The sequence below is a fragment of the Lepidochelys kempii genome, chromosome 10, assembly GCF_965140265.1.
Source record: "Lepidochelys kempii isolate rLepKem1 chromosome 10, rLepKem1.hap2, whole genome shotgun sequence".
Lineage (NCBI taxonomy): Eukaryota > Metazoa > Chordata > Testudines > Cheloniidae > Lepidochelys > Lepidochelys kempii.
In genome coordinates, this window is record NC_133265.1 from 52,114,036 (window position 1) to 52,139,955 (window position 25,920).

A 25,920-nucleotide genomic window follows, 5' to 3' on the forward strand; every position below is an offset into this window, starting at 1 on the left:
CTGTGTGCTCCACAATATCTGTGAGAGTAAGGGGGAGACGTTTATGGCGGGGTGGGAGGTTGAGGCGAATCGCCTGGCTGCTGGTTACGCGCAGCCAGACACCAGGGCGGTTAGAAGAGCACAGGAGGGCGCGGTACGCATCAGAGAAGCTTTGAAAACCAGTTTCATGACTGGCCAGGCTACGGTGTGAAAGTTCTGTTTGTTTCTCCTTGATGAAACCCCCCGCCCCTTGGTTCACTTTACTTCCCTGTAAGCTAACCACCCGCCCCTCCTCCCTTCAATCACCGCTTGCAGAGGCAATAAAGTCATTGTTGCTTCACATTCATGCATTCTTTATTCATTCATCACACAAATAGGGGGATGACTACCAAGGTAGCCCAGGAGGGGTGGTGGAGGAGGGAAGGAAAATGCCACACAGCACTTTAAAAGTTTACAACTTTAAAATTTATTGAATGACAGCCTTTTTTTTTTGGGCAATCCTCTGTGGTGGAGTGGCTGGTTGGCCGGAGGCCCCCCAACCGCGTTCTTGGGCGTCTGGGTGTGGAGGCTATGGAACTTGGGAAGGAGGGCGGTTGGTTACAGAGGGGCTGCAGTGGCAGTCTGTGCTCCAGCTGCCTTTGCTGCAGCTCAACCATACACTGGAGCATACTGGTTTGGTCCTGCAGCAGCCTCAGCATTGAATCCTGCCTCCTCTCATCACGCTGCCGCCACATTTGAGCTTCAGCCCTGTCTTCAGCCCGCCACCTCTCCTCCCGGTCATTTTGTGCTTTCCTGCACTCTGACATTATTTGCCTCCACGCATTCGTCTGTGCTCTGTCAGTGTGGGAGGATAGCATGAGCTCGGAGAACATTTCATCGCGAGTGCGTTTTTTTTCTTCTTTCTAAGCTTCACTAGCCTCTGGGAAGGAGAAGATCCTGTGATCATTGAAACACATGCAGCTGGTGGAGAAAAAAAAAGGGACAGCGGTATTTAAAAAGACATTTTATAAAACAGTGGCTACACTCTTTCAGGGTAAACCTTGCTGTTAACATTACATACATAGCACATGTGCTTTCGTTACAAGGTCGCATTTTGCCTCCCCCCACCGCGTGACTACCCCCTCAACCTTCCCCCCCTCCCTGTGGCTAACAGCGGGGAACATTTCTGTTTAGCCACAGGCAAACAGCCCAGCAGGAATGGGCTCCTCTGAGTGTCCCCTAAAGAAAAGCACTCTATTTCAACCAGGTGACCATGAATTATATCTCACTCTCCTGAGGATAACACAGAGAGATAAAGAATGGATGTTGTTTGAATGCCAGCAAACATACACTGCAATGCTTTGTTCTACAATGATTCCCGAGTACGTGTTACTGGCCTGGAGTGGTAAAGTGTCCTACCATTAAGGACACAATAAGGCTGCCCTCCCCAGAAACCTTTTGCAAAGGCTTTAGGACTACATCTAGGAGAACCGCGAATGCCAGGGCAAAGTAATCCTTTCACATGCTTGCTTTTAAACCATGTATAGTATTTTAAAAGGTACACTCACCAGGGTCCAGGAGGCAGCCTTGGGTGGGTTTGTGGGGTGCTGGCTCCAGGTCCAGGGTGAGGAACAGTTCCTGGCTGTCGGGAAAAACGGTTTCTCTGCTTGCTGTGAGCTATCTTCTTCATCCCCAAAACCTGCTTCCGTATTGCCTCCATCTCCATTGAAGGAGTCAAACAACACGGCTGGGGTAGTGGTGGCTGAAACCCCTAAAATGGCATGCAGCTCATCATAGAAGCGGCATGTTCGGGGCTCTGACCCGGAGCGGCCGTTCGCCTCTCTGGTTTTCTGGTAGGCTTGCCTCAGCTCCTTAAGTTTCACGCGGCACTGCTTCGGGTCCCTGTTATGGCCTCTGTCCTTCATGCCCTGGGAGATTTTGACAAAGGTTTTGGCATTTCGAAAACTGGAACGGAGTTCTGATAGCACGGATTCCTCTCCCCAAACAGCGATCAGATCCCGTACCTCCCGTTCGGTCCATGCTGGAGCTCTTTTGCGATTCTGGGACTCCATCATGGTCACCTGTGCTGATGAGCTCTGCATGGTCACCTGCAGCTTGCCACACTGGCCAAACAGGAAATGAGATTCAAAAGTTCGCGGTTCTTTTCCTGTCTACCTGGCCAGTGCATCTGAGTTGAGAGTGCAGTCCAGAGCGGTCACAATGGAGCACTCTGGGATAGCTCCCGGAGGCCAATACCATCGAATTGTGTCCACAGTACCCCAAATTCGAGCCGGCAAGTCGATTTAAGCGCTAATCCACTTGTCAGGGGTGGAGTAAGGAAATCGATTTTAAGAGCCCTTTAAGTTGAAATAAAGGGCTTCATTGTGTGGACGGGTGCAGGTTTACATCGATTTAACGCTGCTAAATTCGACGTAAAGTCCTAGTGTAGACCAGGGCACAGAGAGTTATAAAGTTATCGATTAAAAGCAATTCCTGAATAGCACTAGCCAGAGAGTTAGCCAGCTGCAAACAGAAGCAGTTGCAGCAGGTATTCAGCCACAGTGGAAGACCATCAGACTCCTTGCAGCAGTTTGTACTCTAGACATTCTCTTTCCGGTGCTGATTGTTTGCTCCAACCCTCCACACCCATGCCTCCCTCCACCTGCCTTCCATGTTCCTTTTATCCTTCCCAGCAATTTTCTCCTCCCTTCCTTTGCATTTCCATTTAACTGATCTCCTAACAAATCCCCAACAAAACATTTAAAGAAACCCAATCCCTTCACCGCTCTCCCCCTCAAAAAATCATGGCACTAATAAGATGTTTTCAAACCATCCCTGTTCATTTGTACTTTATATCCCTTTTCCTAATACTTCTTCAGTCTTGTCTATTTAGGTTGTAAGCTCGCTAAGAGGAACCATCTCTCTAGGTATGTGCAGTGAGTGCCTAGCACAAACTGTTCTCAGTTAGCCTCTAAGTTCTATTGTAATACAAATAAATAATAAGAATTTAAACCTAGAACTTTAAACAGAGCTTAAAGCCTACTGTAAAAGCCAAGACATAGAAGCAACAAGGGGATTTGGAAATAGCCCTGTGAGTAAATGTTACTCTGTTACCCAGGGTTTTCAGAACCCAAAGCAGTGGTAACTTAACTGTTTCACTCCAGGCGGCATCAGAAATAAATCAATGGGAACACAGTGCTTCCGGCTGATGAAAGACTAATACAATTAAGGATGCTCTTATCTAAAACTATAATTTATTAGATTAAATCACACAGAGACATAAGTAATAGGTTTAGAACATCCCAAATAATTACCTAGAATCTGAGATGGTACTGAGTAATTTAGTGGTCTGCAATGGCTAGTAGCTTCCCCGCCAAGGAGCATGGTATCAGGAAAAAGTCTTTCAGGATAGCTTCGGAGAACTGCTCCAAAGTACACTATTATCTAATCTTTTTATAACTAACTTTTATAAAACACGTAACCCATAGTGACCCCTACTGGGTCATCACCTCTTCTAACTTCAATAAATTACTCATCCACAAACATTCCTAACAATGTTAGTCATAATAAGCTTTTATATCAAAGGTGCCCAAACTCAAGATCTCCATCCACTTATTTTCTTTCAGTCAATTTGTTGACTCTTTTCTTCTCCCCTCCTCCCATTCCGATTAGCAGAAACTGCAAGCCTGCAGCTAGTTTTGACTTTGCCTCCAGAAGCCCTACTTGTTCAAATTAATCCTCAACTATGTGGTGTTGTATTTTATTAATTCATGGTGGCTGAATGCACACAATAAGGTTGCAAATTAGCTTGATCAAAATCTGGGGTACACCCCCCCTAAATTTGGGGCAACATTTTAGCTTTTTTTCTTACACAACCTCTTATCAGAAAAGGAAATTAACCTATCAGACATGTAGGCATTTTCTAGCCTGCTGGGAAAAGCAAAACAGAGCTAGAAAGGCTGTTTTTGAGGGTGTCACAAGATTTTCCTGCCCGAAGACTACAGACCAGACAACCTCATGACTAAACATCCCCCAAAATGAGCATGTGGAAGCAGATCTGAATGTGACCCCCTTCACATTCACACCCCCAAGGATTGAGACTAGAGTCTGAACTCATCCATGAGAATGCATAGACCAAAATGTCCAGTGGCCACCTCGGGCAATACAAGTATCCACAGAGAGTTTTACAGGTTATGTGCAAATGGACTGAACTGAACTCCTAATTTTTTAGCAGTTTGTACGGATTGCCCCCACTGATCAGTTGTTGAATGGTTTGAAATGCCCCACACCTCCCATCTGAACGCTCCATTCTGGTTTCTTCTCTTTTTTAGGTCCATGAGATTCCTCCCCATAGTACTGGGCCAGCTCTGGCTGATACTACACCCCAGCGTGCTCAATTCTTGAGATAGAGTGGGTGAGGTAATGTCTTTTTTCCTGGGACTGATTCAGCTACAACACAGCATACAATTCTTGTCATGTTAATACTACCACAGAACCAGCAGAGGGGATCAGGTACGTACTTTTTTAAGCTGTATGATATGGTTCTGACAAGTTACTTTTACAGCAGAAGAAAAATAAATTAATTACATATAAAAAGATGATTTATTGCAAAACTAAAGAACAATGGGAAAGGGCACTGTTACACAAATTCAGGAGGCAGAGAACCAAAAAAAAAAAAAAAAAAAAAAAAAAATTAATAAGTTCGATCTGCTGCTCTTTTTCAGTCTCATTATAGGGCTATTCAGAGTATACTGCTAAGATCAAAGAATTAGGTGACCTACACCTAAAACTTAGGTCGACTGAGTTATGTCCATCAGGGATGTAAACAATTCACACCCCTGAGAGACATAGTTAAACTGACCTATGCCCCGGTGTAGACACTGCTAGGTTGATGGAAGAATTCTTCCATTGACCAAGCTACCACTTCGTGAGGGGGTGGATCTACTACAGCGATGTAAAAAACCCTTCCACTGCTGTACCAAGTGTCTACTCTACAGCTCTAGAACGGTGCAATGGCAGTGCTGCAGCTGTGTCACTGTAATGCTTGTAGTGTAGACTTCCCTTAGAGAAATAAGGGATGTGACAGAATCATTAGGTTACCCAATGCATCTCCCTTGCCAGTGCAGGACTGCTCCTCAGACTATGTTCACTAGCATTTTGCCTAGCTTTAAGTGTTTCAGGTGATAGGGCTCCCACCAGTTCCTTTGGGAGACTGTTCTATAGCCTAATGTAATTGTCTTAACTGGTTTAACCAAGAGCAGCCACAAACCAGAGGAAAGCAACAGGAAACCTTCTGTACTTTTTCTGACAAGAAGTATTACTTCAGAACAAAGCCAAAGCGATCCACATACAATGCTGGACAGGTGAGACACCTCCCACCGCAGGCCAGAAGGCACAACAAATAATACTGGGGGGAAGCTCCAACCACTAAGAGTACAGGCTGTAGTTATGATGGTGCTGCATCAAGTTCTTTGGGAAATACTGTGCCTGATGTCTGCACCAAAGAAAATGAATGACCTGAACTTTCATAAATGAATCAGAGAAGGAACACAGAATGTGACAGTGTGTATGAAGGGAACCTCTCCATTGTGACCAAAGAATTGGAAAGATGTAAGATGGAATACGTGGAATCTCAATGCTATGTTGGAAAGGTAAGAATCATTTCATGCTGATGGATATCCGATACGCAGTGGATTACTCAGGATCCAGTGAGAGAAAATGGGGTCACATTAATCTCATCGAAGGAAACATCCAAGTGTGCGCTTGAATATAATCCACTCAGTGAAAGAATCATTAAAATTTGTCTTTGAGCAAAGCCAGTCAGTCTTTCCATCAAACAGGTTTACACCCCTACACAAGTTGAAGACAATGTGATTAATGAATTCCATCAAGGACTCAACACTCACTAAAAACATCGAGTAAAGATATCACCCTTGTAACTAGGGACTTGAATGTGAGCAATGGAGCTGTAGGCTCTCAAAGAAGTACAGGGAAACAATGGTCTGGGTTCACAAGTGAGAAAGGATGACATTTAGCTGAATTCTGCTGCTCTAATCTAGTGGTTCGCAACCTGTCCAAACTACTGTACCCCTTTCAGGAGTCTGATTTGTCTTGTGTACCCCCAAGTTACTCCTCACTTAAAAACATACAAACTCTGACATAAAAATACAGAAGTCACAACATACAGTTACTGAAAAATTGCTTATTTTCTCATTTTTACCATATAATTATAAAATAAATCAACTGGAATATAAATATTGTACTTACATTTCAGTATATATTATACAGAGCAGTATAAACAAATAATTGTCTATGAAATTTTAGTTTGTACGGACTTCGCTAATGCTTTTTATGTAGCCTGTTGTAAAACTAAGCAAATATCTAGATGAACTAATGTAACCCAGAAGACATCCTGGCTGAGAACCACTGCTCTAATCATCTGGTCATTACAAAAACTATCCTCACCCAGCATCCTAGATGTTTGTACACATGGAAGTCACCTGATGGCAAGACAAAGAACTAAATCAGCTGTTTAATGATACAGCAACACTGAGTGTGGGCTGTGGGTCAGATTATCAGCTATTAGCCTCAAACAAAATTAAAACTACAAAAGACACCTCTTAACCAACCTCAGATATGCTGATGGTATGATACTCTTTGCTACAATCACCAATGCAATGAAACAAATGTAAAAAGAATTAGTAAGGAATACAGACTATTCCTGAATGCAACAAAAACAAAATTATGTACATTGACATGATGACTAAGAAAAACAGGATGGAAGAAGACATCTTGATTAACACAAAGCTGTAGCGGCAGCAGATTAATTTAATTAACTGAGATCATATATATCCAGCCAACGAGGCTGTTCCAAAGAAATCAGAAGACAACCAGGGATCACTTGCTCAGCTATGGCCTCCCTTAAGAAAGTATTGAAAAACTGTGGCATCTTGAAATGTACAAAAGTGTGACTAGTGAAAAACCTTAATTTATTCCATAGCGATTTATGGGTGTGAATCATGGAAAGTTAATATTGCTGATAGGAAGAAAATAAAAGCTTTGAAAAAGCTGGGAAAGACTCTTGTATATCTCCTGGATGGGAAAAAAGATGAATGCAGGTGTTAGAAGTATTACTGGAGAAAAGCAGACCCTGATGTTGGAAATTAACATGCAATCTTATGGATTTTGGTCTTATTAAGCATAGAGATGGAAATAACCTTGAGAAAAAATTAAGGGAGGAATGGTGGAGGATCATCATAGCATGGGACAACCAGTGAGGAAATGGTGGATGGTCTGTGGCTGATTATGGGAAGGTTAGCTACTGAGTGCTCAAAATTAGTGCTGGACCATGAAGGTTTAAGGCAGGGCTAGTCAATAGGTGGATCACCAGTAGGGTTGCCAGTCCTCCAGGAACGGCCTGAAGTCTCCAGGAATTAAAGATTAATCTTTAAAGACTGTCATGTGATGAAATCTCTAGGAATATACCCAACCAAAATTGGCAACCCTAACTGCCTGCCACTTTTGAACAGATCCTAAAATCTTTTTATCTACTTGTCATCATTATTGTTGTTGTTTTTATTATTTTCTCTGAAGCCTGGACCTTGCCTATACCTTGATCAAGAAATTTGGACCTTGACAAAAAATAAATTGACTACCCCTAGCTTAAGGAAATCCTGCTACGATGTCATTGATATTCAGACATGAATAAATCAGTTTACTTATTAGTGTAACTGTCTGAATGTTTACCATTCAACCCAAGTTTCTCCTTTCTCCATTTGATCCTGTTTCTCCGAGTGCCACCCTATCAAGGTAATGGGACTTTGTTCATTCCACTGTAGGCCATCTGTAAACAGGAGGTATTCCAGAACCACTTCTTAAGACATGCAACGATCTTGCACAAGATGACGACTTTGGAAATCACCACTGAGAACTGCAAACTGGGATGATCTATCAGCAACAATGGAAAAGAGCCACTGTTGAACTGTGTCTCAATAACTCAAATATTTAATTGGATTATTTTACATAATATATGAGAGGTGTAGGGTAACTAAGAAATGAACTAAGAACTGATTTAAGCTTTGCCACAGACTTCTTATGGCATTTAACGGCTCTAACTTTCCTTATCTATAGTGGTGATAATACCTCTCAGAGGTTTTCCAGTTTACTTCAGTGCTATTGAATTAGATCATAAACATCATGAAATAAGCCACAGGGTGGCAGTGTTTTATAGTTTGAGAGCTATCACTACGCTTTATAGTTTAGCTTCCAAGGATAATTTCAACAAGGGGCCCTGAATTTTGTCTAGCATTAAATAGTCCCTAGGACAAACCGAATACCCCCAATTACATTTCTCCTCTCCCCCAACAATATTTATTTCAGCTTATGAAAGGTTAAAAAAGGACCCTAAAACTGGGCACTCTTGATACAGTTTACAAAATCATTAGTTGCTAATTCCACAACAGCATAACAACTCAACTCCATATAAACTCAGAGAACTCTCCAGCCTTCTCTTTTGCAAAACCACACACACACACACACACACACCTCTCCTTAGAGAACTGAAATGTCTCATTTATCTCCTTTATGCATAGTTATACATGTTGGAGCACTTGTCCTTCATTAACGTTACAGACAATGATGTTACCACTTCATGATTTTGTTGCTGGTCTTATGATATTGTTTGCTGGTTTGGCTGATTTTGTTCCTGGTTTTATGATATTTGGTGCTCCTCTTAAAGCCCCAGGGCCTTGAATCATGATTACACAAGACAGCTTTCATTTAAAAGCAAAGGTAGTTTCTAGCCCTCATGACTGCAGAGAAAAGCTTGAATACACAAACCCTAAAAACCTCAAAAATCCAGAAGGCAAGTAAAGTACCCCCATTTTTTTTTTTTTAAAATCTCATGAGTTTGGGGGGAGAGGGGCCTGACTCATGTTTTTTGAACGCTTGAAGTTCACAATATTATAACAGCAGTGAACTTTCTTATTTTGGTTTTTTATCCAACCTAATACACCTGAATGATAACAATAACCCATTAGCTCTTAGAAATATCATTTGTTGCCTGTAGTACTCACTGTAAGCAGTGACATAACTGCATAACAAAACATGACTCGCGACTATGTTGGAATTGTATCATGATCATTCTGCTTATACAGAATCTTGGATTGAGCAAAATGAATTCAAACAAAACTATGAAGTTTAAGATGCGTTTTAGACAGACCCATTTTGAAAATATATTTTCTTTTAAACATTCTAAACTATGAATAATATAGTAGAGATCATTTATTACAATTCAGGATACTGCACCTTAAAAAAAAAAGTTAGAGTGGGAATTTTTCTCCAGAATCTAAAAATTAAATCTTGGGTTTAAAGATTTTTTTTTTAAAACAGTTCCCCAGAATTCATGTGGGCCCTCCCCAGATTTAGACTTTCTAGCTGCAGAACTATTCAGCTAGCTGAGGGTACACGAGTTAAACAAGAAAATACACCAAACTATTTTTAACACAGAGCTGTTCTTCAGGTCTGTGAAGGACACTCAGGCCTGGTCTACACTACAGAGTTAGGTCAACGCAAGAAAGCTTCCACTGACCCAACTCTGTAAGCGTCTACACTAAAACGTCGCTCCTGCCAATGTATTTTGCCCACTATGCCAACTTAACTCCACCCCTGCGAGAGGTGTAGCTCTTAGGTTTACATAGTTAGGGCGACAGTATCAGTGCAGACACTGCGTTAGTTAGACTTTAGTGGCTTCCAGGTGGTGTCCCACAATGACCCATGCGACCGATCTTGTCACTGTTTTGAACTCCACTGCCCTGTGGCCAGATATGTAGGTACATGCTCCTCCCCTTTTAAAGCCCCATGAATTTTTGAACTTCCATTTCCTGTTTGCTCAGCCATGGAGAGCTCACAGAGCAACTACTCAGTTGACCATGCCTGCTCCACGTCTTGCCAGGATTACACAGGAAGCGGTGTATCTCCTGGGTCTGTAAGAAGCAGCAGCTGTGCAGGGACAGCTCTGATCCAGATGCAGAAACGTCAATATCTACTAGCAGATCGTTCAGGACATAGAGGAGACAGGCTACAACAGGCACACACAGTGGTGCTGCGTGAAAGTCAAAGAGCTGCAGCAGGCATACCAGAAGGCAAGGGAGGCTAACAGTTGCTCAGGTGCACAGCTGCAGACATGCCACTTTTACAAGGAGCTGCATGCCATCCTCTGAAGCAACACCCACCCCCCTCCCTGTCCCCCCCAAGGGACCTGTGGATACTTTGGAGGACTCAGTCACAGGCCACCAGAGTGAACCCTGAGGATGTGTTTGACTCTAGAGCAGTCAAGCCAGTCCCTAGAGTCCAGCACAGGCAAGCCTGATGAAGGGGAAGGAACCTCTGGTTAAGTATGTACTTTGCTTTGATCTTGCAGGGACACATCTGTTCATTTACTCTTTTTTTAATCAGGCAAGAAGAGGCAGTGAAATAACCGATAGCAACTCCACCTCTATCTGCTTCTCATTCCTCCATACAGAGGGGTACCTGAAGAATGATTTGTGTGCACCGGGATGTCCTGTGAACCCTCCAGAGAGATTTTGAGGAAACTTTCCTGAAGGTAGTTTGCAATCTTCCGCTGAAAGTTTCTAGGGATAGCTGCCTTATTTCTTCCACCACGGTAGGACACTTTCCCATACCATTCAGCAATTCCTTCAGCAGGCACCACTGCAACACACTGGCAAGCAGCATATATGGACGTGGTCTGCAGTCAGATGCATGCAGGAGTAGTTCCCTTTCAGCCTCCATTACCCTCAAGAGTGAGGGATCAGCTAAAACCACCACTGTCTATGGAAAACTATGCCAGTATTCAGTTCAATTGCCCTATCCACATTTACCCCTTTCTTCCCCGGGCTGTACTCACCATGGCTAGGACTGCTGCCATGCTCTATGAATCCCAAGCAGAAGTGATAATGTAGCGCTTGTAACCTGTATAGATCAAGGGTAGTGAATACTTTCACAATAGGACCTCTGTGCATTGTATTTTTTTGCTGCTGTCGAGGTGTCCAATGTACGACTTCATAAGCCACAGGACTATGGAGAACACTGGGTCTCCCAGGATCACTATTGACATTTCAACATCCCCAATGGTAATCCTCTGGTTTGGAAAGAAAATCCCTACTTTCAGCTTTCTGAATAGGCATGTGTTCTTAAAGATGCGTGCGTCATACACCTTCCCTTACCATCCCGCATTGATGGCGGTAAAATGCCCCCAATGATCCACCAGCACTTCCAAAACCAAATAAAAGTAGCCCTTTCTATTGATGTACTCTGTGGCAAGGTGGTCTGCTGCCGCAATAGGGATATGCATGCCGTCTATCCCCCTACTGCAGTTCAGGAACTCCATTGCTGCAAAACCACCCACTATGTCCTGCACATTGCCCAGAATCACATTCTTTCGTAGTAGGATGTGATTAAAGGCCCTGCACACTTGCATCACAGTGACCCCCACAGTGGATTTCCCAACTCAAAACTGATTCCCAATTGATCAGTAGCAATCTGGCGTTGCAACTTCCACACAGTGATTGCCACTCGCTTCTTCACTGTGAGCGCAGCTCTCATTTTGGAGTCGCTGAACCAGAGGGCTTGGACGAGCTCCACACACAGTTTCAGGAACGTGGCCTTATGCATCCGAAAATTCTGCAATCACTGCTCGTCATCCTATACCTGCAACTATGCGATCCCATCCGTTAGTGCTTGTTTCTCGGGCCCAGACTGCTGCTGCACCATCTGGCCAACAACCATCTTGAACTGTTTCTTTCCATGGCGCACAGCAAGCCAGCCTGCATGGAATCATCATCTTCCCCACGGCCCTGCATATATACTGCAGAATCAGGTGCGTTGTGTTCACAATCCTCATTACAATAGTGCAGAGCTGTGCAGGATCCATGCTTCTCACAGAGATGGCAGACACATGGATTTGCACGGCTTTTGAAAAAGGCATAAAATGTTACGGGATGCAGATAAAATTATGGGATGGAGAAAACTGCATCATGGGATGTTGAAACCATGTTCCCAGTCACGCCTGTGTGACTTGTTTGCCCCCTGAGGCATTACAAACCCTTCCCAAAACACCCTGAGCTAGATAGTGGTGAATTGCACAGCTGAATACCTATCCAGGGTGCACTGCTGCCTGCATCGATGCAAGTGAGGACAGACACTGCCGACACAAGGACTACAATGTGGACATGCAAAGGGGATTTAATTACTATGGCGGCTCAGCGTTTTACATGAATTACCTCTGCTTTCTGTTTCAGTACTCAGTGAAATTGTCTTGGTTTCTAAACAAACAAACAAAGTCAGGGCAGAGCTGATCTTGCCTGCTCACCAAGTTGACTCACTACTGGTGAGATCACTTGCAAAACAGTATTTTTCACACTTTTGGAAAAAAGACTTAACCAGCCAGCCAGGAAAAAGATTATGAAAACACAGACAATAGAAAATGACAATGATAAAATAATAAAGTTACTAAAATGAAATAAAAAAGGGACAAGAAAAAGTGGAAGGGAAGGAAAGGAAGAGAAAAGAGAGCTTAGGAAGACATTTCAAATTAACTAACTTTCACTTTGAATAGTTGAATGTGGACTTGGAAGCGAAAATAGTTGTGCAGATGAAGTAGTTTCCAGCAAAGCTGGGAATACAGGGGCCAAGAAGGAACAAATCTAAGGAGAAGAATCAAATAAATTCTTTCACAGTTTAAGTGGAAAAAATGGAGCCCACATTTTGGCATAAAACCCCCACCCTCTAAGTAAAAACAGAGGCTTGTTAGTTGACTAGCCTTACCAGTTCTTATACTTTACCCTGCAAAGCCCTGTCTAGTGGTCTGCAGAATGAAATATTTTGCAAGTCAATAATAATAGGGCCTTGGGGTACTGAGAAGGGTGCTAAACTACTAAAGAGAGGGAAGCTCTCTTATAAAGAGATCAGCAGAATAAAGAGATTGGAAAAATCCTGGTTTAACTTTAGAAGACAGCCATAGTACTATTGATCAGATGCAAAAACTTATCTACATGTAAAATTACCTGGGGTTGAAAAGAAAAAATGGTTGGCTAAGGCTTGCATTCACCCACCCTTCCCCACAATACTAGATATGCACAGTTACCTTATGTTTTGTCAACTCAAAAACTAAAGTCTCATCACAAGCGCCCCAAAAAAATACATTAGAACGAAGGGCCTGATCTCGCCAGTTGCTAACCAACCTGCTACCCTCAAAGTGCTCAGCTGGAGTTGCAGCATGCTCAGCAACTGGCAAGATCAGCCCATTATAACTACATTCATGATCGCAGCGGCTCACTGAGTTACAGTTAATTTGCCACTACTATACTGACGCTTAGCCAAGCACATCTTTTAGGAAAGAACTTGCTTTATATTTTACTACACCTTGAGAACCGATGGAAGTTACTTAAGCAAGTGAAATAAGTGAGTTTCCCAAGAACAGATAAATTGGCCATGCAGTGTGACCAATTTCCTTAACACATTATTTTCTCCTCCTCCATCAAAGCAATGAAATACATTAGGAAAAATAATGTAATTTTCATAAACTGAGCAATAGGAGCATTGCCACATACACATACAACCACCAGCTGCTGATGTGATTATGGTTATTATCTATATTATTTTATCACTGTCTGCAATTTGTTCTAATGTGCATTTGTAAAGGGGCTGCAAAATTCAGATCACAATATTGTAAATTAAAAAAACAAACAACTAATGTCTGAAGCAGTAATACCAATACACTAGTCCATGTATACACATTTAAATTAAGGATGTAATGAACTTTTATAAATCTTGAACTTGAATTACTTATCTTTTCATAGGAGTACTATTTCCACTGCTTTAGAGTTAACAAAAAAAAAGTTAACTTGAATAACCATTCTCCATTAAGAACACAAAGTATTTTTTCCAACACAGGAAATCTGAAAGCTGGATATCAAACGCAGATACCCATGAGGTTTTTCTATAATCTGCTCATGATACTCAGTTAGAAACCTCGTCCCGTGCCAAAATTTAACAGCTGAGTCAACAAACCTCAAGTTCAGTGCTTGTGGGTGATTTTTGTAACTAGGTAACTCAGTAAAATAAGATTGGTGAGGGAAGCAGCAAGAACGACGCTAACCCATTAAATACGAACTCATACAAATTCCTCCTTAACGTTCTTGAAAGCTACCAAAATGGCAAACTATTAAAAGGTTCTTTTAGATATGGATATTTATAAGTGTTCTGGTGCTCTCATTGGCATTTAAAGAGTCTAATTTATAAATAACTCTGGAATAGTATAGGAAGATTATACAATTACTGTTCTATGAAACATTTTGGAACAGTAGCACATTGTGGTGTCTGCATACTTTAAAATTAAACCCCTCAATTTTTTTTTTTCAGTTTAAGCAATACTGTAATCAAAGATTTTGTAAACTTAAATCCATAAGTATTTTCTCAACTATAATGGATTTTGAGTCTAAAAAGAAATTTATTTTCTTTATAACTGTTGTTCAAGTTCTATGAACATACTCTCCCCTCAGTGCATATAACTGAAGCCTGATAAAGAACTTGAAATCATTCTTTATGATGTGTAGGTTCAAGTGACATAGGCAGATTAAAGAAGATTTCAAATAAATGAAAGAAGATGAGATTCAAGAAATCTCCTAACGTACATTTTTGGAGAGCAATTAAAATGAACGATTAAAGAAATAGATGCAACTATCTCCACTATAACAAGATTTTATTGTTTCTACTCTTATTATAGAAATAATTGTAGCAGTATTTTGGGGGTTATTATATCCTTATTTTCCCTTCACTTCCTCACCCAACTGAACTAAACAAATGTGAATTTCAGAATTCCTACCTCTCCCTTCTTAAAATATATACTCTCACAATAGGAAACAAGTGTGATCAATCCTTAAACATTAGGACTTGAAAATAAATTTGAACTTATGGAATCAATATCGTAATACTAGGGCAGCAATTAATCACAGTTAACTCACGTGATTAACTCAAAAAAATTAACTGCAATAAAAATTAATTGCAGTTTTAATCGCACTGTTAAACAATAGAATACCAATTGAAATTTATTCAATATTTTTGATGTTTTTCTACATTTTCAAATATATTGATTTCAATTACAACACAGAATACAAAGTGTACAGTGCTCACTTTATATTATTTTTATCAAATATTTGCACTGTAAAAAATGATAAAACAGTATTTTTCAATTCACCTCATACAAGGACCGTAGTGCAATCTCCACCGTGAAAGCGCAACTTACAAATGTAGACTTTGTTACATAACTGCACTAAAACAATGTAAAACTTGAGAGCCTACAAGTCCACTCCGTCCTACGTCCTGTGCAGCCAATCGTTAAGAGAAACAAGTTTGTTTACATTTATGGGAGATAATGCTTCTTATTTACAATGTCACCTGAAAGTGAGACCAGATATTCGCATGACACTTTTGTAGCTGGCATTGCAAGGTATTTATGTGCCAGATAAGCTAAACATTTGTGTGCCCTTTCATGCTTTGGCCACCATTCCAGAGGACATGCTTCCATATTGATGACACTCATTTAAAAAAAAAAAAGTGTTAATTAAATTTGTGACTGAACTCCTTGGGGGAGAATTGTATGTCTCCTGCTCAGTGTTGTACCCGCATTCTGCCATATATTCCATGTTATAGCAGTCTCGGATGATGACCCAGCACATGCTGTTTGTTTTAAGAACACTTTCACAGCAGATTTGACAAAACGCAAAGAAGGTACCAATGTGAGATTTCTAACGATAGCTACAGCACTCGACCCACGGTTTAAGACTCTGAAGTGCCTTCCAAAATCTGAGAGTGATGTGGTGTGGGGCATGCTTTCAGATGTCTTAAAAGACCAACACTCCGATGCGAGAACTACAGAACCCAAACTACCAAAAAAGAAAATCAACTTTCTGCTGGTGACATCTGAGTCAGAAGATGAAAATGAACATGCATTGGTCTGCTCTGCTTTGGATCGTTATCGAGCAGAACCCATCATCAGCATGAATGCATGTCCTCTGGAATGGTGGTTGAAGCATGCAGGGAGAGATGAATCTTTAGTGCATCTGGCACATAAATATCTTGCAACGCCGGCTAAAACTGTGCCATGCGAAAGCCTGTTCTCACTTTAAGGGGATATTGTAAACAAGAAGCAGGCAGCATTATCTCCTGCAAATGTAAACAAACTTGTTTGTCTGAGCGACTGGCTGAAAAAGAAGTAGGACTGAATGGACTTGTAGGCTCTAAAGTTTTACATGATTTGTTAGTGCAGGGTTTTTGTTTTGTTTTTTTGTTTGTTTGGGTTTTTGTTTGTTTGTTTTTTGTTTTTGTTTTGTTTTTGTTTTTTTACACACAACTCTACATTTGTAAGTTCAACTTTCATGATAAAAAGATTGCACTACAGTACTTGTATGAAGTGAATTGAAAAATACTATTTTTTACAGTGAAAATATTTATAATAAAAAATAAATATAAAGTGAGCACTGTACACTTTGTATTCTGTGTTGTAATTGAAATCAATATATTTGAAATAGTGGAAAACATCCAAAAATATTTATATAAATGGAATTCTATTAACAGCGCGATTAATCACAATTAATTTTTCTAAATCGCCCTACATAATGCCATTTTTCTAGCCATACGATTAAGAATTTTAAACAAATCATTTCATCTTTGAATTAGCTTTTAAAAACACACATTAATTAACAGTGAAGAACTTGAGCAAGCAGTTGCCAGCATAGGAATAAGGGTGCAATTTCATTCTCATTTACCTTGCTCTATTGTATATCATTGATTCATTGTCATCCAAGACAGTTGCCAGCAAATCCAAGTCACGAAACATTTTCAGCATGTAGTCTGTAAATTTACATCCTGAAGCTCTCTCCACCACAGCACTCAGAAGGGTAAAGCCATAAGTTGAATACAAAAACTGGCTTCCTTGGGGGGGGGGGGGGGGGGGGGGGGGGAGGGGAGGAATGGAAGGAGAGAATGAGACAGGTTATTTACATACCACTTGAATGAAAAGTTTAATGTTTCCATCTGTGATCTTTTCCTATGAAGTTTCCTATTCAACAAAAAGTTTTTACACAGGGATCTGTATGTAACTTTGTCAGAACACACTTATTCTCAATACATCTTATACCATCACACTGTATCAATATTAGCTTCTCCACAGTGTAATCAGAAACATACAGAATTAAAAATTATTATTCTCTTTTCTATGTTAACTCTACACAGAAATATAGCATCAGCCAAATTCTACTCATGTGATTAGGAAGACCTGCATTTATTTTGTTCTTTTTAATAGCTACTATTCAAATACCCATACTCACCAGAAGACAAACTAATAAATAAGATGTAAGTATGTAACAGTGACAGATAAAACTTTAAGGGTAAAAATAAGGTAAATTCGATTAAAAGCCATTCATGGCACTGAATAGTCAACCAAGGAAGTCTTATTTAATCTATGTTAAAATTTAAAAAATAAATAAAGACCCAGAACATAACCATAGAAATTGATATAGTGGATATAGACAAAGGTCTAGTTACTCCACTATCCTGTCTCCAACACCACATGCCTCACAGGTATGTGTAAGAAACCCAGAGTAGGCAGATGTAGAGCAATCTGACCCCCATGTTAGGTCTCCTCCTAATCTCTGTTAGAGACTGGCAAAGCCCTGAAAGCATGAGGTTTAATGTCATTAATCTTGTGGAAAGGTTAATTCTGGATAGTCTTATTATCCATATAAACAGAAAAATTAAAAAAATAATTGGATAAGTTCTTGGCCTCAAGGACTGTGGCAATGAATTCCACTGTTTAGTTACACATTGTGTGAAAAAGTATTTCCTTCTATTGGTTTTGAATTTCCCACTCTTGAAATTTTATTCAGTGTACCCTTTTTCTTGTGTTATGAAATGGGCAGAGAAGTTCCCGATCTACCCTCCCTATATTGTTTGTTATTGTTTATACTTTTGTCCCCTCTTATTCATCTTCTTTCTAAAATAAACAATCCCAATCTTTTCTATCTTGTTTAATATGAGAGTTTTTCCACACCCTTTATCATTCTTAGTGCTTTTTTCTGAATCCCTCCAGTTCTGCAATATCCTTTTAGAAATGTGGTGACCACCACTACACACAGTATTCTAGATAAGGCCACACCATTGATTTATATAGAGGAATTATAATATTTCAACAACCCTTTCTCCTTATGCAACCTAACATTTTGTTTACCTTTTTGACTGCAGCAACACGTTGAGCAAAAGTTTTCACAGTGCCATCTACAATGATGCCCAAGTCCTTGTCTTAAATTGATACAACTTATAGGGTTCTAAACTAACTGTATGAGTAGTTTAATTTTCTCACTTCAATCGGCATTACTGTGCGTTTATCAGCACTGAATTTCATTTGCCATTATGTTGCTTGTTCACCTAGCCTGTTTAAGACTCTGAAGTTCCTCACTGTTCTCTCTGGCCTTGACTACCCTAACTTTGTTATCTTCAAATTTTGCTACCTCACTACTCAATCTCCATTTCCATATAATTTAAATAATTATAAAAAACACCTCAAAATCTAGTAAGAATTTGTGAATCGCTCTGTAATTAGCCTTTGGCGATTTGAAAATTTAGTATTTAATTTTCCTTGTTTTCTGTTTCTTAACCAGTTCTTGATCCATTGATTAAACAACTTGTTTGGTTGCTTACCTACCCTAAAAAAACTCATGTTGTTGAATGAAGAAGAGGCAAGAGAGCCAAAGAAAACTTCAATTAAGAAAAAAGACTTTTGGGAAAAGATTGATTTGACTGATCTTACAAGGTCTCCATGTTGAAATTCAATCAAAAGGTCATGTGTCTGTTACAGTGAGTCAGCTAACAAATTTACAATATACCTTAACCTTTGTAATTCAATAGGCAAATTTTGCAGCATATGGAACTATTCTGAAAGAACTCACTTGAATCTATTTCTACCCACTCTCCAGGACTCTTTATATTCCATCTAAGGGCTTGTCTACACAATTTTTCTACCTCTTTATCAGTCTACAAACTGATAGTTAAGTCTGTGCAACTCCTAGTGTGAATGTACTTATACTAGTAGAAGGTGTGCTTATAATCAGTACAGTTTATTTCTGAAACTATGAAAAATAAGCTATACTGAGATAAGCACCTTTAGAGCGATATAACTGCATACATACCGGGGGTTGCACCAATGTAACTATATTCAGTAAGTTTCCCAATTTTATTTTTTTTTAAATCCTTTGCAGGGCATATTTAAAGTGACCAGGTAGTTAGAACATGGTTTGAACACTCCCTTTTGAGGCTCTCATTGGATAACAGGAAAATGAATCTTCTGGTTTAGTCTCAGTAAAGTCTCAATCCCACATAATGTATCAGACAAACTACAATCTGATGTATACTAAAAATCTAGAACTTAAAGAAAAAATATTAACTTTTGATCAAACAGAATAGAAACTCACCTGGTTTAAAGAATAAAGGATCATTTTTAAATATTTTCAATGACTCAATCACATTTTCAAATTTTTCTTTCAAATAATACTCTTCATGTTCAAATTCCTTTGTTCTCTTGACAGGTTTTAAATTTTGGCCTTTAGCTTCACCATCCTGTTCTGACTTAGCTTCAGCAAAGTCATTTTTTTCAGTGTCTTTATCTTCTTTTTCTTTCAGTTCCTTCTCCTGGTTAGATTTTTTTACATCTTGCATTAGTTTAAGGGCTTTATTGGCCTTTTCCTTCTGTTCCTTTACTTTTGTAATATCTTTCTCATAGTGACGAATTCCACTTAAATGTGACACTAACAATCTCGTAGTAATGGTGACCTAGTTTAAAAGAAGAATATTAAGTGCATGCTTGCTTAACGAAAGATACTATACAAAGTGAACTTTTATTTCCGCAATTTATATATTTGGTATGTTAAGAAAAAAAGAAGACATAAGAATTCCTCGCCATTCTTCTATTGTAAAGCCAGTGAGAAAAAATATTTAAATATTAGTCTGAAGATACAAAATTTCCAACATTCCTTTTTTTCAGTAGCATGTATTGCTTCCTGCCCCTACTTCTTTTAACTTATGTGTGGTGCACAACATGCATAAAGCTGTGTGCACTTGAAGCATGTAGGTGGATAGTGAAGGTATGGGACAGACATGAAACTCAGACAACCAACAATGGTTACAGAACAAATTGTCCCATTACCTTTTCACCTTCATATTCTTTTTCTGGAAACTCAGGAACATATTTCTGCACTGGAGCATCTAAATCGAGTTTTCCTTCTTCCCACAGTTTAGCAACAGCCATCATTGTAAGACACTTGCTAATACTCGCAATTCGCATAATTGACTCTGGTTTACAGATTACACGGTTCTCTACATCAGCATAACCCAGACCTTTAGGAAGAGTAAAAGGTCACTGTTAGCGGGTTTACATATATAGAGAAAATTCTTTGAGATTTTACAATGTTCACAAACTTAAGAAGTTTACCAGAATTCTCCAGAACACTCTGCATCTAAGTAAAACAAAGGCATGAAAGGTGCTATTTTCAAAAGTGCTCAGTGTTGGCCTAACTCTGCTCCCATTGACATCAACAACAGTGATTTCAATGGGAACAGAGTCAGGCCATTGAAGAGTGTTTTTGAAAATACATCCTACATTACCCCTTTGAATCACTCTGACTTGTGACAACATGAAACTTAAAACTAATGTAGCTTAGTGAAAAATTAAAATTATATCTTAAGGGCAGACAAGCTTGTCCCTCTCACCAACAGAAGTTGGTCCCATAATAGATATTACCTCACCCACCTGGTCTCTAATATTCTAGGACCCATACTGTTAAAACTATACTGCATACATCCTTAAGGGCAAACATTCAGTGGAAAAAACCCTCAGAAACCATAACCTAGACTGTCAATCAAGTTAAGCGCCCCACATTCATAAATCCATATCTTAATTCTTTAAAAGAGCTACTGTGAATTACTCCTTTCAAAATACAATGTAACTTCTATACAGAGAAAATAAGATCAGTTAAAAACAGGAAATTTACATACAACCGTACAGCATTTAACTCAATTAATAAAGTTTAACTCCATAGTGGTTTAATAAATTATTTTTAACCTCTTCAGATATAGACTTAAAGAGGGCTTACATCAGAAATGAAGAAAATTCAGTAGTCTCCATCCAGTATATTGGTCCTATATCTTAGAACTACTGCATAGTAGTGTGCAATTCCACAGAGATAAGCTCAGTAGTGGACTCACCAGAGTGTTATATTTTAATCTGCACTACACTGGTTAAGTTGTATATGGAATGTTGCAGTGCACTATTGGTTTATTTCTGATCTAGATACAGCACACTTGCAAAGACCAGTTTTATTATCTGTATGTGTCTATGTACGTAAGTGGAACACAGTCCCCTAACACGCTGCAGTCTAGTGATGAGATTCTCATAAAGCAGTAAAACTTGCCAAAACACAAGGAAAGGGAGAAATCAGATTGACTAGTCTATATTGTCCAAGTCCTCTCCTCTAAAGAAAGCTGAAACCCAGATGTTTATGTTGTGCTACTGAGAGCAGCTGCTGCACCCCTCCCCATTCAACTGTCTGCAAAAGTAGCACATCCAAGTCTAAAATCACTGTGATCAGATTGGCAAGAAAGTAAATTGGGCAGAATTTTTACAGAAGACACAGGTTTTGTTATTTTCCATGTTTTTCCCCTTCAACCTCATGACTTCATTTTAAGATAATGGTGCTCACCTCTGCCCTGTGGATGAAGGTGTGGGAAGAATCTACCACAACCTGCACCCCTTTATGATATTATTGTTTATTATTTGTATTACCACAGTGCCTAGGAACACCAATCATGGAGCAGGACTCAACTGTGGTAGGTACTGAGAGTTCTACCACTACCTAATATCTTTCCATGTCTCCAGAAGGAAGATTCTGCTGAAGCAGCAGAGAAGCATCAACTCCTCCTTCTTGGGTCAGCTGGTGGCACTGACAGTTTCTCTTAACAACACTGCTGCAAAACCTTCTGAATTCAAAAGCATAATCTGAGGAAATTTTGTTTTGTGGCAGAATTTTCACATGCCACATTTAAAAAAACCCACCAAACACACACTCCTGTGGCAGCAAAAGGCACATGAAAAATGGAAATCAGCTTTTTGAAGGAATACCTGAAGATTCTGCCACAAACTGGCTTACAATGGCAAGTCTATTACAATCTTGCTAATGAGCCTTTCAGGGACTCTATAATTGAATTTTAGCAAAACGCATTACTGTTTGTTTCTGTTATCTTAGTTGCCTGAAACAAACATCAAAATGTTTTTGGAAAGATAAGTAAGTAGGGTCAATAAAGATCAATAAATAAGTCTTCATTGGAGTTCTGTTCAGACCTATCTAGACATGTCTTTTCAGGGAGATCTACATAAGCTGCAAAATAATTTATGACTATTGAAAGGATTACAGCTGTCAAATCTCAACATGTTCCCAAAGGAAGACTAATCACCACTCCACTAGTATATGAAATATCACTGAATTGGAACCACTCAAATTTATTCTGACCATTATGTAGATTCTCAAAGAAAGATTATGTCTAGTATATAATTGTAAACTAACAGTTGTTTCTCAAGCAAAAACAATCAATTTGATATCTGTAGATATCAACTATTTTATTTCCACCAGCAGCTGCATAAATATGATGTAGTTCTGTCCAAAAGAGTACCTAGCAGAGTGAAGAAGAACATTGGGGCGGGGGGGGGGGGGGGAGGATGTATGGCAGAATGATTGTGCACAGCAGGTATTCACTTAGACGTAGATCAGGAGAGAGTCCAAGGAAATATTCTCTTTTTTTAATTAGAATATCCACCCTCTTTCATGAGTCTCCCATACTGCCTACTGGGGGGAAAAGCTCTTCTGTAAAACATTTGCAGAAAGAGTTTGGGAAAGACTTTATTAAGCAAACTTAATTTAAGCCACGTTCAGCCTAACTCAACAGAGCGAGTACCAAGATAAGTTTGGATTGCTAGTTATCACTTATTACAGCTAAAATCACTTATGACTGACAACAGCAAATTTCCTCAAAATTAGTTACAATGCAAGATATACCTATGTAAGCACGATTAAAGTACATTACCTCCCTTTGGTAAGTCTCATTAAAGTCAGGCATTTTGAGCCAGTTTATAGTCAAGACCACCTTCTTAAGCCTCATATTAAAGCATTTCTTTTGACACCACTCACCTTTTAGGAATTACCCTATCCCATTTTAGATCACTATTCAACTGTGCACATACTGTAATGCCTTCAGAGTGTGAAACTTGTTCCCCTCCCAGTAGTAGTATAGGCTTTTTCCTCCACACTTGTCAACATGCTTTATAAACAATCCCCCAAAAGGGTTTTTCAATTACAACCACTACTATCTTCTCCAGAGATACTTTATTCTTCCCTTTACTTGGACCTCTCTCCCATTTTATAGATTTTAAGGCCACAGGAACTATTATTATTTCTTGTTGTCTGTAGTTTTTAGGGCAGAGTTTATAATACAGGCAGTCCTCAGACTTACAACACAATTGGTTCCTGAGAATCGCGTCATAAGTCGAAAACGTCTGAACTCGAATCCCATAGGAACGCTGTGGGATCGAGCGTCGAAAAGTCAAAACCAACATCAAAGTTGGAATGGGATGTCAATTTACAAACGTCGTAAGTGCAGTTCTGTTGTAACTCGAATGTCAAAAAGTCAAGGACTGCCTGTACTTTTATGATTGTGAAGTTAATGGACAGCACCTGGCACAAACTGAAGAACAATAATTACTTAACATTTGTGACCCAAATGAAAAATTAATTTTAAAGAACATGCAGAACTGAGTTCCTGTATACCAACCTTCTGACCATACTTCCTTTCCATCTACAGAAACTCCAATTACTATGCCTGGGGCTCCCACTTCATCCTGTCACAAAAATACTACAATCATTAAAGGGCTCTGCTGCTTCAGAATTCAAACATACATTCTGCTTTTATGGGATTTAGGATGAGCAGAAAGTACGTGATTATTGAAATTACTTTGTTTAAATACCAATTGGGCTGAGTTTGTACAAATCCTCTTTGAAAAGCTGCATATATATCGTACTGCTGGACAGCTATAATGAGAGTCCAAGGAGTTTAAAGACTAATTTAATACTAACGACACCAACTGCAGATAGGGAACATAACATTTTTCAAACTGAGATGCAATATGTGAGTGATATCACATGACAGTCAACACAGATCATTTCAGTGAGTCTGGGATGTTCTGATTTAAACTATCCCTGAAGCTTCAGTTCCAAATTTTCAGAAGAATCATGACATTCTATTTAGATAGTTCACATGCCTCTATGTTCTCCTCCAGTCCTTCAAATAGTCCCCTGAGTTCACATGTATTCACTACTGAAGTGACTTCTACCACTATGTATGTCAGGCCTGCACTGGTTTAATTAGCCCCTTTAAGGGCAGCCCTTCTTGAAGTAAATGAATTCAGTAACTGAAACGTACTTTCAGACCCTTCTGACAGTTCTTACATACAAGCAATGATGACATCCAGTGATTTACTGTGAAATCCTGATGTGAACAGACCAAATAACACGACAAGGTGTACAGAAGAAAAGTACAGATACATTCCCTGGGCTGGGGAGATATTGCACTAGTCAGGGACCAGACTCCTAAGAGTGCGCTGCCTGTCTGGGGTTGTTCCGCTCTCCTCCCCAGTAACCTAAACACTAATGATTAGGTTTCACAGAGGAAGTTTCTGAAAGTGCTCAGACACACACACAACACTCAGTGAAGCAGTTTAACAAACACTTCAACTTCATAACCACATTTGTCTCAAAGGTCTTCCCCCTGCAAGTGACACCTGAATTCCCACCAGCTGAGTAACGTTACCCGGCGCCAGTCTCGCTCAGTCTGCGCACCAAAGCCCTGCAGGAGCAGCAGGTTTATGATTTCTTTTTGCGCAGCGCCTAGCGCTGGGCCAGGGGCTCCTTCTCCTCGCACCCTACGGTCATTGCAAGGCTCGCTGGGGTGGGGGCGGAAGTGCCAGCAGGCTGCGGGGGTGGGGGCGGAAGGGAAGTAGCAAGAAGCGATTTTAAGACAAGCACCTACAGCTGTGGCCTGGGAAACACGACGCCAAGGGTTCCTCCTCTCCTTCCCCTCCCCCGGCCAAGGACGCCACCCCCCCTCCCCCACAGAGAGACCCTAGCCGCGCCACCTTAATCCTCTGCAGCAGGTCCCTGCTGCTCTCGATGGCCCGGGCGAGGCCCCCGTGAGGCGGCGGCGGCTTCACCTCTCCCGCCGCCTCCTGCCGCGGGTCCCCCTCCTGCTCGCAGCCGGCCGCCACCTTCACCCCCAGGGCGAGGCCCAGACCGACCCCCCAGCCCCAGGCGCCGGCTCCCCGCGGTGGGCACGGGCCGCTCCCCAGGCGCTGCAGCCGCCGCTGCCCCCAGCCCCAAGCGGGGCCCGAGACTCGGCGCAGAGCCCGCGCCAAGCAGTGCATGGCTTCAGCCCGGCCACCGCCAGGCAGGAGCAGCTGCTCCCGAGAGCTCGGCCGGCCAAGCCCCGAGCACATCGAGTGAGGGTGGAGACAGTTGGCTCCAAACCTCTTCTTCTCCTTCTGCCCATCCCCCCGCGCTTCCCTGGCCCCCGTCCTCCCCTGTCAGCCCTCCCCCTCCCGCTCCCGCTCCCGCCTGTGCGTTCTCACCGGCCACAGCCTGGGGGCGGGGCCGGGGCCGGGGCCGGGGCCGCGGGGATGGGCTCGGGCTCTCAAGCTTTCCACACGGCTGCCCCCTTCGCCCTTCCAGAGTCCGGTTTGTCTTGCGTGTCTCAAGTTTCACCTCACCTAAAAACGACTTGCTTACAAAATCCACGGCACAGATACAGAAG

At 40.8% G+C, this 25,920-nt stretch overlaps 1 protein-coding gene across 2 annotated transcripts in view; it reads right to left on the reverse strand.

Annotated features, from left to right (window-relative positions):
• Positions 1–25,606, reverse strand: part of LACTB (lactamase beta) — a 33,720-nt gene extending 8,114 nt beyond the window's left edge. Inside the window, exons 1-5 of one of the 2 annotated variants that reach the window (XM_073303586.1) lie at positions 25,250–25,606; positions 23,890–23,956; positions 20,216–20,406; positions 19,485–19,842; positions 16,785–16,950 (exon numbers count right to left, since the gene is read on the reverse strand). In XM_073303586.1, the coding sequence (XP_073159687.1) occupies positions 16,785–16,950; positions 19,485–19,842; positions 20,216–20,406; positions 23,890–23,956; positions 25,250–25,606 (1,139 nt within the window). Of the gene's footprint in view, positions 1–16,784; positions 16,951–19,484; positions 19,843–20,215; positions 20,407–23,571; positions 23,815–23,889; positions 23,957–25,249 lie in introns of those variants that run through there. The other variant, XM_073303587.1, reaches the window with a different exon arrangement.
• Positions 25,607–25,920: the final 314 nt, after the last annotated feature.